The 16858-nt window shown below is 46.9% G+C and overlaps 1 protein-coding gene across 1 annotated transcript in view; it reads right to left on the bottom strand.

Moving 5' to 3' along the window:
- Positions 1 to 16858, bottom strand: part of MYO5B (myosin VB) — a 143398-nt gene that overhangs the window by 111661 nt on the left and 14879 nt on the right. The window contains exon 2 of the mRNA XM_029962143.1: positions 1340 to 1495. Within this exon, the coding sequence (XP_029818003.1) occupies positions 1340 to 1495 (156 nt within the window). The remainder of the gene's footprint in view (positions 1 to 1339; positions 1496 to 16858) is intronic.

Raw genomic sequence — 16858 nt, 5'->3', positions numbered from 1 at the left:
GGAATAGTGGGGTGGCATCTGTGCATCTCCTCATCCAGATTTATCACCATGGAGGGTAAAAAAAGCACCTCCAAGAGTAGGATCATCCATCCTTTACCCTTCTCAGAAAGCTGCCCTATGCTGGAAGAGCAAACTGTGGAGGACAACAAAAGCAGACACAGCTGAGCCAGGAAAAAGCCACAGCACCAAGTCCTGGGCGCATATTCCAGCATCACTGACTTTCTTTGCAAACCTGGCACATTCACACACTGGCAACAGCCTGTGCTTGCCCTGCTGTGAAAGAAAAGCTGTTTTGATGAACAGCCTCATCAACCACATCTCATTCCTGTTCTCCATCTGCCCATTAAGCAACATGGTCAAGATATTCCCCAAAGTGTTGAAATGGTTGGCTGGCAGTGGATGTGGATTACTCGCCCTCCTTGGAGCATGTTCAATTTGAAGTGCTCTTTTATGCAACAGAGCGGATCATCTTCTAGACTACTGAGTAAACCCTACCTGCTCGGTGAAGAAAGCTGGTTTAGGTGAAATTCTTCATGAAAAATGTATTTATTCTTCCTGCCACACCAGGCACCTCGTGGTGGGTACATAGCACGGCTGCCCCCTTTCCATAAACCACTTAAATCTGCAGCTGATGCAAATGCCATGGTTAACTTCATCTGCAATTCCTTGCTGTCACCCAAAGTCCCACTCCATGAGCTTTTTGTGCGGAACAGAAAGCAGCTGCTTTTCCCCAGCCTCCATCCTGCTTTGGGAATGATTTATTGCTGGCTGTGTGTGCGTTCAGAAGCAGCGCTTGCTGGAAAACATCTACATTTAAATGAGTTTTGGGGGTCTCGCCTTTTAAAACCCATTTGTTTAAAAGTAAAATGGAGGTATAAAAGAGGGTTTTACATAAGATTATACTTAAAGAGAAAAACAAAGGCGTGGAGAAAGCTGTTGCACAGCAGTCAGTTCTGTGCTCTGTGTGATTTTTTCATCGGTACCCAAGGTTGAGTAGATGCCACCAGCCGTGCTCTTCACAGTTTGTTCAGCAGCAAAGAGAGTAAACTGGTATTTCTAACATACTGCTACTACTAAAAAAAAGAATACATTTTGATATCACAGACTATTACAAGTTTGCCAGGGGATGAAAAGAGATGATGGAGGTCAAGGGCTTTTCTCACAACCTACTTTAACACAAGTGTCTAGGGAGGGAGCGGGCAGGGGAGAGCTGGAAGTGTTAAGGCAATAAAACACATTTTAAACTGCTTCACAGAAACTACGAGATGGATCAGGCTTCTTCACACATTAATTTGAAGCTTTAAATTACTAAAAAGAATAACGACGTTCAAAAGCTTACAGTTTCATCTTCAAGTTTCAGCTGGAGGCTTTTATCTCCCTCTTTGTAATCCTTGACAATTTCTGCCGATCTCCAAACTTCATCAGGGTCAGGAATCCAAACCCTAGTGTACTGTAGAGGGAGGGGAAGAAAGAAAAAGTTTAAATATGAGGAAACCTCAGGAAATTAAATGAGAAATAAATTAATTCTCTATTAATACAATCTCACACTCATTGTAAAGTCAGTGCAGCTAAACCAATGATTTCAGTAAAAAAAAAAAAAACAAAAACATAAATTCCAGTTTTAGTTCTTAAAAGTCTGATTTTCAGTCAAGCTTCTCGTGGATGAGGTGTATGCTGGCTTGTTACTAATCTGACAAAGCAAGGTAGAGCCTCGAGGCAAACATGGAATTTAATTTCCCTGGGAAAAAAACAGCCTTCCAGAAGCTTTTATGAAATAACACAATTCAGCCCCAGCAGACCATACGCCAGGGTGTATTTATTTTGCACAGAACAGGGCAGTTTGGTTCCCACAGAGCAAGCCCCCACCCAAACCCACTGCCATGGAGCAGGCAAAAGACGACACCAATGCCAGCTCCTTCACTTGGAGGCAAACCTGCAAACAGGCTTCAGGGCTCCAGGAAAATGCAACATTTAGCCTCTTTTGCCACCAAAATCCCCAAGGCAGACCTGCACAGCCCAGCCAAAGTGTGCGTGGAGGGATAAAACCCAAGTGTGAGCAGCACACTCCGGGCCACCGCACCTCCTGCTAACGAGGTTTAATTGCTTCTGTGATGCAGAGATTCTGCCCAGGCTGCATAAAAACATCCCCTCCTGCTCAGCAAGTAGCCACTGCTGTGCTGAGACCTCCAGGACTTCTTCTTGGAGCTGGGACAAAAGTCCTGCAGGCCAACCAGAAACACATTGACCTCCACCCGCGGGTCTCCCCTTACCCTCTACACCCGCCTTTCTTTTGCCAGAGCAGTTTTCCTGCACACAGTGCCTCCAGGGCAAGGTCCTGATAACGAGGAACCCCAATTTGCTTCGTCTTTGCATCACAAATCAGGCTTTGGTTGCTGGCCATGGACCCACAAAGCCAGCCTGATACTGGACTCAGACAGCCCAACACAGGAGGCAATGGGAACACCTCAATTGTCACTAATTTATTGGCATTTAGGGGGCATGTCTCCTGCCTGTTGACTGAAATAAGAACCATATAACCTTATTCTTACTCCAAACACAAGGGGTTGGGGGAAATTCCAGAAGATCCAAAGCACCGGAGCATCAAAGGTAAGTTTCGGCCTTCATCTTAAAACCAAACCCAAGCACATGACGGCCAAGTAACATTTTGTAGCAACCCATGAGCTAAAACAGCAGCGGCCACCATCTGACAGTCCGCTCTGCAGCTGAAAAGCAATGGATTTTTTTATATGTATCACTTGTAATTATTTTTAGAGCTGCTCAATAACTACAGCAGCAGGAACCTTTAGATGTTATTGGAGCTACACAATTGTATTGCCAGAACAGCAGTTTTATCATGAAGCAAATTAATAAATAAATAAATAATTCCCCCCCCCCATCACACCACCTCTAGATCCCATGAGCCTTCAGTGCTCTCCCCACCACGAGGAAGGGAGGCTGCAATGAGGAAGGGGCTGGTTCAGGACCCCCAGCCCAATCTCCATTGTCCCCTCCAGCAAACAAAAAGTGCTGACACATCCCTGCAGCATGGCCAGGAACCCCATCTTTGGCTGGCCCTTGAAAGAAGAAGTAGGTGCAGCTGGCGAGATGACAATGCATCACTCATCCTTCCTCACCTGCTTCTCCAGACTCCGAGACTACAGAAAGTGCTTTACAGACCATTCCTGCAGCTCTCATCCCTCTGCAAAGCACTTTGCCTGCTCTTTCATCCCCACCACTGTGGATTCATCCAGTGCCAGCTCTCTCCTGGCAGAAGAGAGATTCAGACATGCTCTAGAAATGCCCAGAATAGCCAAGGATCAGGATGTTCCCAGCTCAAGGCAGCTTCAAAGACAAGATGTTGCTGGTCTTGCCAACCTTGCAAATTCTCCACCTGCACACAGGGCTGGGCTGAGCCATGGACCTGCCTGGACAGGCAGGTGCAGACAGAGACACGCTGACCCCAAAGCAACCCAAAAACCACAGTGGTGCTTGTGAATGTTTTGGTAAATGAAATTTGGGTGCACCTCCAGCAGCAGTAAGAGGTCACAGTGGTCATCCTCAGCAGTTCATCACCAGCCATGGCCAGGAGCCACCCAAGACTCAGGTGTGACAGGAGTTTCTGAACTGCTGGTAGAGGGTGGCAGCTCTCAGCATCCACTGCCCAAAACCAGGTGGTGGGAAACCTCATACCCCATCAGCCATCCTGACCAAAAAAACCACAGAATTTTAAAACAGGACTTTGTGTATACCCACATGTGCAAGGGCTCACACAGTACAGGGGGCAACAGGACAGAGATGTTTGCCAGGTCTCAGAAGCCCTGGGGGTCTCTTGGTCCCTGGCTGTGAGACTCCAAATGTGATCAAGGTCTCCATGCTCCGAGTGCTTCCCATCCTGCTAAACAGCCAGGGGCTGCTGGAACAGGTTGCTATGAATGCATTTCCACAAGCATCTATAATGCTGTCCTCTCGCATGTGCACACACGCGTCCGAGAAGGGGAAGACTTATTACATTTGTTTTGTTGTGCTCATTCACCGTCCTCCCCTCCTTGCTGTGCTCCAGCAGACACACAAGTGCTCAGCCCTCCAGGCAGGGCAGGCTGCTGTACAAACCCCCACCCAAGCCTTCCCTTTGACCCATAAATCCCAAATATGTCAAGCACAGCGCTGGAATAAAAGCACTTTGTCATTGTTACATCTTTACAAGGAGAGCTTTAATTAAAACCTGACGAGGCTTGGAGGCAGCCCATGGTGGGGGCACCTGGAGCACCACACTCATCCCTCCTGCATTCCCTGCCTCTAACCTGGTCCCTCCAAATATACACCATATATTTGCCAATTAAATCCAAAGAGATAGAGCCACCAGGTCACCAAAAACAGCAACCCTGGCAGCTATCCACCCAGGCAGGAGGAGAGCATCCCTGTGAACCCCTACTTCCACAGTCACACCTCTAACACAATTATACCACTCCGTATCTCCATATGCCATGTGCTGGCTTTGTGAGCTTTAACAGCCTCCTGGTCTTCTGCTGGAGCTTGTTATAAAGGAAAAAGGCAGGTGGATCCATCTCAAAGCACTGGGAACAAAGGATTAATTGACTTTAGGCTCAGCAGACACAACCCTGGGCAAACCACTTAATGTCCAAACACTCCAGTATCTCCATCCATTTTCTCTTCTTTTTCTTTAAAGAAAAACATTTTCTTCAATCCTCGAGGATGCCTTTAAATGATGTGTTAAAATTAACTGGAAATTGCTCTGCACGTTCAGCCTCTCAAGGAAAAAAACAAAACAAAACAAAACAAAAATTCTGGTTCGTTTTGGGTCTTTTTAAACCAGATCCCCAATAAAACTAAAGCCATTCAATGCTCTTGAAGCCTCATGCCTTATTCTACTCAGCTTAAGCAGAAGCTTAATAAATTCAATCCCCACCTCTTGATTTGATTTAGATTTTAGCAGGCTGCCGCTGCGGATGCAGATTAAAACCAACATTAAATTAGAAGAGGCAGGTCTTGTTTTACTGTTTTGAAGCTCTTGGTGCTGGCCAAAGGCAGTCCCAGCAAGCTCCAGGCAATGTGCTTGGAGGATGCTCCGTGAAGGGATGTTGGTCTGCATAGAAGGAGTTACAACTGTGGGGACAGAGTATAATTTTCATTACACTAAGAAAATTGTATAATCTTTCATTATGCAATAAGTATTAAAAATTAGCTATCTCGGTTTAGTCTGGGCTGTTTGGTGGTTGCAAGTCTTTATGGCAAGCTTGAAGTCAGAAAAAACCATGTTTATTATGATTGGGTTTTAATCCCCTGAGTTATTTCAGGAATGGCAATGCCCACAGCTGACCCTGGGAAGTTTTCATTGCTCCTGAGTCAAAGGCATTTTGCCGGGGACATCCTTCCAACAAGCTGCAGATAGAGGGAGGGCACAGCAGAAAACCCACAATACTGGCAATACAACAGCACCAACCACCTCACAATTAGGAATTCAGTAATAGAGATTAAGATACAGGATCTCCTTACAAAGACTTCCACACTGGTTAAGCAAATCTTAAGAAAGGACTCTAGTAGAAACCACAGACAGTGATTTGTCAGAAACTTGAAGGTGAACACAGAAATGTCAGCTAGAACGAGGTGGAAATTGGGACAAACCTCTGTATATTTTTCTCTGTAAAGCAAGCACTCTTCCACCTTTACCCCTTTGTAGCGGTCTTATTGCCAACCTCATTCTGTATTGTTCGGTGGCCCAAGTATTGCTGAATGCTTTTGAAGAGGGAAAAAAAAAATGCATACAAAAGAAAAACCAGCATGAGCTTCAGCCCTGGCTTCCCAAGAATACACATGCAGCACGTGAATGGTTAAGCAGCTTACACTGAAACAGTCCAATAACTACTCCCCCCCAGCTCTCACAGGCTATCTGTTACTAAAATCTAAGTTTCCCCAAACTGTGCTCTTTCCAAGTAAGAGGAAAGCACAAGCTGTACTTTAAATTAAAACGCTGTCATACCACACACTCTGGATGTAATTTTTCTTTCCCTTACTTTTTCTTTAAAATAGTATTAAAGATCCCTCCACAGAGATCATTTAAAGAGGATCTTGCAGATAAAAAAAAACCAACCCAGAGGACTTTACTTGCTTACGGCATCCCCTTCCAGTTCTGCACCAGATCAAACAATCTTCTCTGCATTAATTTGCACTGGGGGTGCAGTCCTGGGCTGAATTGGAGTCACCAGCACACGTGTTTTTGCCCATCCAGTGGCATTATGCCCAAGGCAGCAGGATCCCACGTCCCCCACAAGTTACAGGTGGTTGCTTACGGAGTTGTGTAGCTGTGGTAAGTGGTAAATGCGTTTGTGCAAACCACTGCGCCTGTCAGTGCTGGCAAGAGCTGCTTAAAGGGTGCTGGCAGGAGGGGGCCATGGAAAGGCACCAGCTCCAAGGCTCTCTCGGGTGCCCTGCAGCCTTAAAATTCCCTTCTGCCCCACTTGGCAGTGACTCAGGAGAAAAATCTGCTTTGCCTGTGGCGCAGCGAGGCACAGGTGAGGTGCTTTGGCAGCAGGGCAAAAACCTCTCCATTAAGGGACTTGTGGATCATTACCTTTTTTATTATTATTTACAATATTGAATATAGAGGCAGATGGCAAGCCATAATCCTCCCTTTCCCATCCTCTGAATGAGATTTTTCACCCCAGGAATGATTTCTCCCCCGCCTGACAGACAAGCAAAGCCCATATTTAGGTCAGAGCTCCCTAAGCTGTGCCATGACTCCAGGACCTCCTGACCTCTGTATCTCACCCTGGTCTGGCTTCTCCGCTTGCTGCTGGGTACCACCAGCTGGCAAACCCTCACAAGGGGCAGGAGGGGATGGCAGAGGCTTTCACTGCTTGGTACAGAGCGGGCAAGAATGTCCCTGTGTGGCACATCTCTCCACTGCCCAGTGCCGGTACTCGATGCTGGGAAGACACACACCAGCCCAGCAGCTCTGACGACCCCAAAGGGCATCTGCTCACAACAAGGACCTCCGCTAGGAAAAGATCAACTTCTTCCTCACTCTAAAAACCCGAAAACACTGAAAGGAGAGGTTACGACTGGCAAATCAATGTTTCAACTCACAGCAGGGGATGTACACTACAATAACACCACGCTCAAGGGGTAGGGCAAAAAAATAATAGGGTTTTACTTCTTAAAAAGCACAAAAAAACATCGTTTTGAGCTACAGAATGCAAGTGTTAACCTGCTGAAAGTGTTCAGTGCAAAGGGAAAGAGAGTGGCACACTGCAGTAGAGTCTCTAATTCTCCAACATGAGAATGAGCAATCTTTGTGTTTCCCAGGCTGATAAAAACACACAATCTCAAACAGCTGAGCCAAGGGAGGTGAGCATAACCTACACCATCCCTCACATTCTCCACCATCCTCTTGCTATCAGCCTGGATAGACGGTCCCAGGAGAAGCACACAGAGGCACACTCAGACCTCACCCTGTTTAGGGCAGGGCTCCCAAATCCTGGGGAGCATCTCCCCATCCCAGACGGCTACAGGGGTGCCTGGCTTTGAGCTAACAAAGCATGTGCTTTGCTGATGCCTCCTGGGTACAGGGATATTATCCTCTGCCCCTGAAGAGATGTCACACTGATGGATGGCTCCGAGTCTCCCACCAGCACTAAGTTCACTCTATTTCTCCTTGCGGAATTTTACTCCCCTGCCCAAATTAACTCAGATGATGATCTGCATGAAGTGTCACAGCAGCTGAGCAGTACTTGGACAAGCAGCATCTGCAGCATTTATCCACTGGCTCATTAGCAGCATTTCTAATGAAGGGGCACTAAAGGGCTTCAGTTCATCACTGCACAAACTTCATGTCACCAAAGGCAGACAGAAAACTGGCACCGAGCAGAGTGGGGCTGCAGGCAAGCCCTGACACCAGGATAGGAATACTGGGGGTACACTTGAAGCCTTTACTTAATTAAGCATGATTTTCAGGATGACCTCCAAGACTAATCAATAGTCTTACATGTAACTAACAGCCAGCTCGTGTATTCCCATCCTCTCCCCTGCCACTTCTTCCATGGCATCTCAGCATTGCTCGTTACTGCAGGTTTAATTAAGAGTGACAAGTTCAGCATCAAGGTCTTGAGTGCACACACAGTCCTGGTCTCTCACTGCAAAATTCCTCTTGCAGTAAGTCATTAGATGTTGCAAAACTAGGTAAAGACCCAGGTGCTTTGGGACAGTGCAAATGAACAATTTGGTCTTAATTTGGAGTATAAAAAGCAGTCCCTCCTGGGCTGTGGAGCGACTCACTCGTGGGCTGCAAGACCGGGATTTGCTCTGGGCAGTGCAACAACTCTTGTATTTTCACTTTGCCCCTCTACCCTTTCAAAAACAACAAGACCAAACCCCTCTGCCAGGGTCAGCCCAAGATGTTCCAGGAGGAGAGCTGTGCCCGGTTAATTGGAGCTGGCAGCACTTGGGGTCTCTCTGTGGTCCTTTCCAGCCTTGGATGAGGTTGAGCACAGGAGCCCTTGGCCTTTGGTGGCTTTGAAACAGCACTGGGGAAGGCTGAGGGCTGGCAGCGAGGACACAGCCTGATGAAATCACGGGGTGCAAGGCAGGGCTGCTCCTCTGGGTATTTAAGCCTGGATTTAATGCATGTACTCCATGGGAGAATTTAGCAAACCCTGGAAAGGACCCTGCAAAACTTAATGTTCACCGGTATTAGAGCAGCACTACGAGATGCCAGCCACCAGTCTGCTGGTGGGAATCCTCTCCCCAGTTCCTGAGGTTCCTCAAGCAGCAGATCACCACCCCACAGACAGCACTGAGTAACTCTATCAGGCCTGGCTCAGCCCTGCAAAGCAGTCACCATTTGCTCTACCAGATGCTTACCATCACCATCCATCCCCTGTCACACTGACAGAAAGAGGGATGCTCTGCAACCCCCTCTAAATCACTGCAGAGCCCCTGGAGGAGCATAAACGGCCCCGTGACAAAGCTGACCCAGGTAATGATGCACTTGACTTGCAGATCCTCCTGCAAGAACTGTGGGCATCAGGGCAGCAGCAATTTGGAGCAGGGGGCTCAACACCCCTTTCCCAAGCATCTCCCCTGGTTCCAGAACCCATAGGATGCTCATGGCCACATTCTAGCACCACCCAGCTGACCCAGCTCCTCCAGCGCTCCTCACCTCCTCTTACAAGTCACTAATTAAAAAAATCAGCACATTGCACAGGATCATGAAAAAAACCTTGACCCAGGATGAGCCCCATGGTCCTAACTCAGCCACGCAGTCAATTTTTTTCATTCCAGTAATGGTTACTGGAGTTTTACAGACTTTTTTTCTTTTTTAATTAAAAACCCCACGCAGGGGCCAAGTGTCTCCGTAGCATGACTTGCACCAAACAGCCTGTCATATTGCAAAAGTGAAATCCTTCCAGGCTACTTTCTGCAAATCCCTGTTGATTGGCATTAATTACCCTTCTCTCATGTAATTCTCAATTAATCAAAACTTTGAGCAGTGTTGTGGTTTAACCTTGTCTTTGTCTTCCTGTTTTCCATCCAAACTCCAAGTAAGCTCCTTGATGAACATAAGATGGATCCAAAACATGCTCTATATACACTATGTATACCTGATTGTTGATAAATAGTTAAAAAACAGCATTTGAGTTTAATTAAGCAGTCCAAAATGGCCTTTCACCCTGGGTTTTCACAGTCCTCTATCTATAACGCAGCCTTGTGATGCTTTAGGGAAATTAATCATCATGTTCACTCCCCAGTGCAGTGACCACCCTCTGTTACATGATTTTATATGAAAATGGTCCTGGGAGGAGCCCAGCTTGGTGATGCAGGGATGCAGCCGGGGGACACCAGAGCTTTCAGCTAAAAATACTAAAAACAGCATCTGATTTTTGGCTGTAATTGTGGTGACACCAGTGACATTCACAGTGTGACAAGCACCTCCCAAAATTCAGGGTGCACAGCACACCAAACTCTCAGCCGTCCTCCCCACTGGGCACTACTGTGCCCAGACAGCACCACCAAAATTCACCTTTAATTGCAGTGCAAGCTCTCCACCAGACTGGATTTTTAACCTTATTAGAAAGTAGTAATTGGATTAATCAACCTGTGTAGTTACCCCTCACATCTCCAGAACTCATGCGTTAAAAACCCTCTTGGGACATCACTCATGCATACATAATTCAAAGGGGGGTTGAATTGAAGTTCTAGGACATTTTTCCAGCATTTTCCAACCAGAGGGGTGTGCTGGAAACACCCCCGGGCCACCTCTGCATCATTTTCATTGCCGAGCAACTGAGGGAAAACAAATTGATTACTGAGGATTTAAACAGGCAACATTTTACCAGTTATAATTAAAAAATTCCAGCAATAAGGCCTGTGAGCAAGGAGACATTAAGACACCTGGAGAACGGCACCAGTGAGCTAGACACAAAGCTGGAATAAATATGTTTAATTAAAATAACTGAAGCAGTGAACAAACACTCATACACCCCCAGATGCTTAAGAACGGGAGGGCAGAGAAAAGGTCTCCTGGAGGGAAAAACTGCTCCTGCACTTTCATACAATGATAGAATGGTTTGGTTTGGAACCACCCTCACTGCCAAGAATTTCTTCCTCAATCTCTTTTATCTCATTGCAGTAATTTCTGGGTATTTGGGAATGTGATTTGTACCTGGCTCTGCTTCTCCCAGGACATCCATGTGCCAGACCTCAGATGCACACTTGGATGGTGAGTTACTTTGTAATAATTTACAGATTTTGTCTCTTCTCCCCAGCGAGACATTGAAAATAAGTATGATCTTGCAATCACTAAACTGAAATTGGCTTAAAACACTGAGGAAACTCAAATGAAAGGAGGTTTTAGTATATAAATATTTTTAATTTGTAAAATGGAAAGTACAGGATGGCTGGACAGTCACCTACGTTTTCTTCTTTATTTCCTTATAATTTTAGATGTCCAGCCAAAATACTGAGATTTTGGCTCTCCAGGCCTACCAGCATTGCTATCCTGCAGCCTCTTGTTTACACCACACAGCAACCCCCTGGAAAACCATCCCCTAAATCCCATATCCAATCTCCTCTAACAGATGTAGGAGAGAAAAAAAGCTTAAGTAAGGAGGGATGCAGGACAAACCATCTCCATCACCCGGTGAATCCTGAGCCTCAGGAGGTGATGCCATTAGCAAAACAGCATTTGTGTTCTGCAGGAAGGGCTCAGGGAAGGAGATCAACGTGCAGAAGACTGTCCAAGTGGCAAAAGGGTTGCAAGAAGGGCACAGGCACCCACTTAAAATAAAATTAAAGTAAAATTGAAAAAAATTAAAATTAAAATTAAAATTAAAATTAAAATTAAAATAAACACACACACACAAAAAAAAAACAAACAAAAAAACCAACCAACCAAAAAAAAATAAACCAAAACAACAACCAAAAAACACTACCACACCACTAAATGCATTTTTTCTAGCCTTCACCTTCAGGATTGAATTTCTCCCCTGACTTGGCAACATCCCCTGTGCATTAGGCAAATCTAAGGTTATCTCTTCCCCTCGGAAGGGCGGGTGCCCCAGCTGCACACGAACACACAGATCAAACAACAGCTCTCATGAAATACTGAAGTGTCCGTAGAACAAAACAGCCCAATCAGAAGGGGAAAATAAAAATAGATTAAAAAAAAAAAAAAAAAAAAAAGGGAAAAAAAAAGCTCTCTCAGCCATTGGGTGCTACTTCTGCCTTCCCCATCCCCACAACAAAGCCCCTCTCTTGTGTGTCTCTTGCCCAAGGCAACGTTCATATCCCAACAGGAGATGTATTTACTCACATAAACATCCCTCCCTGTGTTACAGGAGCATTTCTTCCTTCCCCAAGTTACAGGCTACCTCCGGGCATTGGCTGTGGCTGCAGAGTTTCCATCAAGGAAAGACTCAGCTCATCCCAGCACCTCATCATCCCAGGGACACTCCAGCTGTAAGATTTCTATTCCCATTACCTGTTCCCCAGTTCAGGCCCCAGGAGTTTTGCTCCAAGACCAGGAAATGCAGTTCCCATCCAAGGGATGCATTTCCCTTTGGGAAGGACACGCATCTATGGCCACACTGCACCTGATGCCACTTGCCTTGAAGCCCCATCAGCACGGGCTGAGGACTAAACCTGTTTCAAGGTTTAGTTACGCCTACTCTTACCACACGAAGTGTGTGTGTAGGAATTATTATTAATTATAAAATAAAAGGCAGCAAAACACATGAAAATACATCCTGAAGTTAAAGCAGTTTAGGAGTGCATGAAGACAACTTAGAAGAGATGTAGAGCATCTCACTCAAGTTAGAGCCCACCACTAACTCAAATCCATCTCCACCAAACATTGCACTGTGACTTTTCTCTCTCCTCTAGGGATTGCTTTGTTAGGCAGATGAATAAAACAAGGGGAAGAAAAATAAATTGAAGAAACACTACATTATCCCACTTCATTCTGTTATAAAAGCAAAGCTTTTGCAAACTGTGCTGCCAGTTCCCAGCTCAGAATGTCCAAAACAAAAAGTTTCTTTCTGCCCTTTCTAACAAAATGGTCAGTCCCAATAGCTGAGTTCCTTCAAAATCCATGGGCCAGTGGTTGGATAGGGCCACCTGAACTTGTGTGGATGCTTTCAGCCACTGCCATGGGCAAACCAGCACACATAATAACCCACAGCATTACTCACATTATAGGTTTGTCCCACAGAACCTTCGAATCATAGAATCCCATAATCCTTTAGGTTGGAAGAGCCCTCTAAGATCACTGAGTCCAAGTGTCCCCACAGCATCTCCAAGCCCACCAACAACCCATGTCCTCAAGTGCCACATTCACACAGCTTTTCAATCCCTCAAGGGATGGGGACTCCACCACTGCCAGGGCTTAAGAACCCTTTTCCATGAAAGAATTTCCCCTAAAATCCCAATGGATCAGAAGAGGCATTAGGGGTCACACGTATCCATGGATGCAGCAGGGATTTAGGACTGTCTCTGAAGGGGATGGATCTACAAAAAGCAGAGAGTTGCTGAAGCAACATGCCCCCTCACAGCTGCTCTTTATTTCAGATGCCTCTGGGCAGCAGCAGGTCTTTTCCCCTGTCCCACACTATGGTGAAACTGGATGCTGCTGCAAACTTTCAAACGGGTATTTTTAGGTGCCTTCTTAAGGAAAAAAAAAATCCTTGTTTGGATCAGTGCATCTGGCCATCATTTATGGCCCTCCAACCTGGGAACAACATACCAATGTGTCAGTCCTGGGAAATGCCAAATTGAAGGTTGTGTTGGGGCTGCCCACACACTGTGGTATTTTAACCTTCAGCTTGCACATTTGAAGGCACTTTCAAACTTACTGCCCCAAATAAAGACAGTTTTTCAGACCTAAAACCACAAGCATCTCTTGCTTCTAGAGGCATCCCATTCCATGATCACAGAATCACTAAACCCCCAAATGGTTTGGTTTGCAAGAGACCTTAAAGATTATCTCCTTGTGGATCATTCCAGCCCCTGCCGTGGGCAGGGACACCTTCCACTATCCCAGCTTGCTCCAAGCCTTGTCCAACCTGGTCTTGGACACTCCCAGGGATCCAGGGACAGTTACAGCTTCTCTGGGAAACCTGTGCCAGGGCCTCACCTTCCTCACAGACAGCAATTCCTTACCAATATCCCATCTAACCCTGCCCTCTGGCAGTGGGAAGCCATTTCCCCTTGTCCTGTCCCTCCATCCCTTGGTCCAAAGTCCCTCTCCAGCTCTCCTGGAGCCCCTTTAGGCACTGGAAGGGGGTCTCAGGTCTCCCTGGAGCCTTCTCTTCTCCAGGTGAACCCCCCCAGCTCTCCCAGCCTGGCTCCAGAGCAGAGGGGCTCCAGCCCTTGGATCATCTCCTCTGGCTTCATGTCCTTCTGATACTGAGGGGCTGATTTTTGATCAGAGAAGTCATGCCCTAACCTCTGTTCCTCCCAGAGTGTGGGGATGAGCAGTGCACAGGTGCCTTCCAACCTAATACCATGCCCACCCTCTTCACTCACCAGCCAGGCAGGCTACCAAACTCCAAACAGTCTTTGCCATCATTCCAGTTTCCCTCCTCCCCCCTGTGGCACCTATCACCTTGCTCACTGCTCCCTGATAAGCCTCTTTCTCCCTGCAAGGACGGCAGGGAGCCCTTATCAGAGCATTATTAAAGGCAGTGTCAGAGCACAGCCTCCCAGTTCCCAGCCACAGTGGAATAAGACCCACTTTCTATAAACAAATGGTACATTTGGAACCGCTTTAGTAAGGGCAGAGACTCCAATGTGAGAGGAGCAGGGTCTATCAGAGCATCAGAGGGGTGGATTCAACCTCCGAAAGGCAAATATTTGCTTTCCGCTCCTCTCCCTTGTCCTCCCCGTGCTGTGTTTGCAAAACAGCCTCACTTCCACCTGCAAAGCTAAAGGATGGCTCCAGCACCGACTGCATCATGCTGGAAAGCCACATGCCAAGCAACCCTGCAGAGCAAATCCAGCCTGGCCCAGCGCTCACCTCCCGTTGGATTTTCCTTGATGCTTTAAGTCATTCACTTCAGTGACCAGAGAGGGACTTTGGACAAGGGCCTCGAGTGACAGGACAAGGGGGAGTGGCTTCCCACTGACAGAGGGAAGAAATTCTTGCCTGTGAGGGTGGTGAGGCCCTGGCACAGGTTGCCCTGAAAAGCACTGATGGGCACAGCATGTCCACAAAGTGAGCTCGTTCAGACTGCCAGCTCTGATGAGAAACCCCAGGGGACTGGTTTTCACAACAGCCCTTCTCACAGGAAAGCAGTTTAACCTGTTTAAAGGGCATTTTATCCTGTTCTCAGAGGACGTTTCCCCTCTGTCCAGCTACCAGCAAAGCACTGTCAAAAGTCTGGGCTCTGTTTGAAAGGAAGCCAGCAAACCTCAGCATCCCCACAGCCTGATTCCAGCCAGAAACACCAGCTGGGAAAGCTCACGAGCTGGGATTTCCCTGTCCCTCCAACACTTCTGAACTCCCTCCAGGATTGGCATGCACGGGAGAAAGCCCACGTCTCGTTTTGCACTGACACTGGGGGAAATAAGCCACAAATCTCTCCTCATTGCAAGACATAAAAATATAGAGGATGCTCCGGCAGTGAGACAGACTGCCACAGTTAATATCATTATCCCTCCTAATGTGTGCTTTATCACCACAGTAAATTTACCCCCAGAGTCACACGCTCAGTCTGCAGAAAATAAAGTGCGAGAGACATCCCCAGAAAAGGCTTAAATCCCCCAAAATGGGGAGTTTTGTGAGTATGTGGAAGGGATGTTCAACACAAGCAGAGAGTTCAGCATCTGCTCACCCTGTACAGGGGAGCTCAGGCCTCCCCAGTCTGGGGGGGCTCAGAGCATCCTCACAGGTTCGTGCCTCGTGGGAAGGACAACACAGGACGCAGCTCCAGGGCATCCCCACCAGCACCAGCAGCTTGGTTACTGAAGCAACACACAAATCCTGAAGAGACCCATCTAGATTTCAGGTGTCACTTCAGCCCCACAAACAGCTGGTTTGTTTAGTGGCTAAAGGTCACTACTGTATTTTCACACCCTCATTTAGTGCAGTCAGGGGTTTGTAGGATGAAGGAGGCCCCATCCACCCCCTCATGCCAGTTTATTACCACGGCACAAGATCCACACATGCTTCTCTGGTGGCTTCAGATTTCTTTAAGCTCTGCCTTGAAACAAAAGGTGAAAAAAGCCATGTCTCCATTTTTAACTGGTCTGCTTCCATAAAACAACTTAAACATCTTTAATGCATCTCAACGATCCAACATGAACCCTGTGGATGGGCGCCGCAGCTCCCAAGGGACTCCTCCAAGCCTCACTCATGGACAACTGTGTTAACACAGCAGCCAGCTTTCAAATCAGACATAAATTATGCACAAAGCCTGTGAGAGACAAGGGTCAGTGCTCATTGTGGGGTTAAAGCAGGTGAGGCAGATGGAGTCGGGGCCTCTTCCATCGCCTGGGGTACTTCAAAAGCTCTTCATCTTTCCAATTATGAGCCCTGGTTCAAATCTGCACACATCTGCAGCACATCGAGCTGCTGGGCTGGCTGTCTCAGGCCTTGGCCTCTGTATTTTGCTCTGCTCTGACTTGAAAAATTACATGTGTTTTGTGTGAGGAATGGAGCCAAGTCCTTCCAAAACACTCCCTTCCCCTTCCAGATAAATTACCTACACTGAAGTTTAGCCTGACTCCAGGACAGGTTTGTCCAGACCCCAGATATATTTTAACTCTTCCCAAGCACGTGAGAGAGAGAAGAGAGGTGTCAGCAAGACCACCTTCCTGCCCAGCCAGGTACCATCACTCCTGAGTCACCCAAAGATCACATATGCTCTCAGCATCACACATGACTTCAATCCATCAGGGCTTCAACATCCACTGCTACTGCTTCAGAAACTCCTCTCGAGTCACTCTGGGGACACAAGGACCATTTGGAGTTCAGAGCCCCCAGTGACCAATTCACCAAACACCCAGAGGTGTGCAAAGGAAATTAATCTATCTAGACAAGCGTCAGGGCTACATATCTTCCAGCTGTGTCTGTAACTGCATGTAAAAGCAGAATTTATCAACAGAGATGCAGTCAAAAATGTCAGACTACTGACTTCGAAGCTCGAAGGCAGAAGAAATGAGACTTTAACCCCAAGGAAGGTGTTAATTTCCTTGGTAAAGATACTAAAAGCTTACTGTAACGTGGCTCTTCAAAGGACAGAATTTGGGGAACTACTTAGAAAACAAGAGCTGATTTTATACTGTGGAAAAAGAGCAACAGAGCCCACGGCCGCAGGCAAAACCAGAGCATTAAAAACCACCTAAA

The sequence above is a fragment of the Manacus vitellinus genome, unplaced genomic scaffold, assembly GCF_001715985.3.
Source record: "Manacus vitellinus isolate BGI_N305 unplaced genomic scaffold, ASM171598v3 scaffold_42_pilon, whole genome shotgun sequence".
Lineage (NCBI taxonomy): Eukaryota > Metazoa > Chordata > Aves > Passeriformes > Pipridae > Manacus > Manacus vitellinus.
This window is presented reverse-complemented; position numbering and strand designations above follow the sequence as displayed.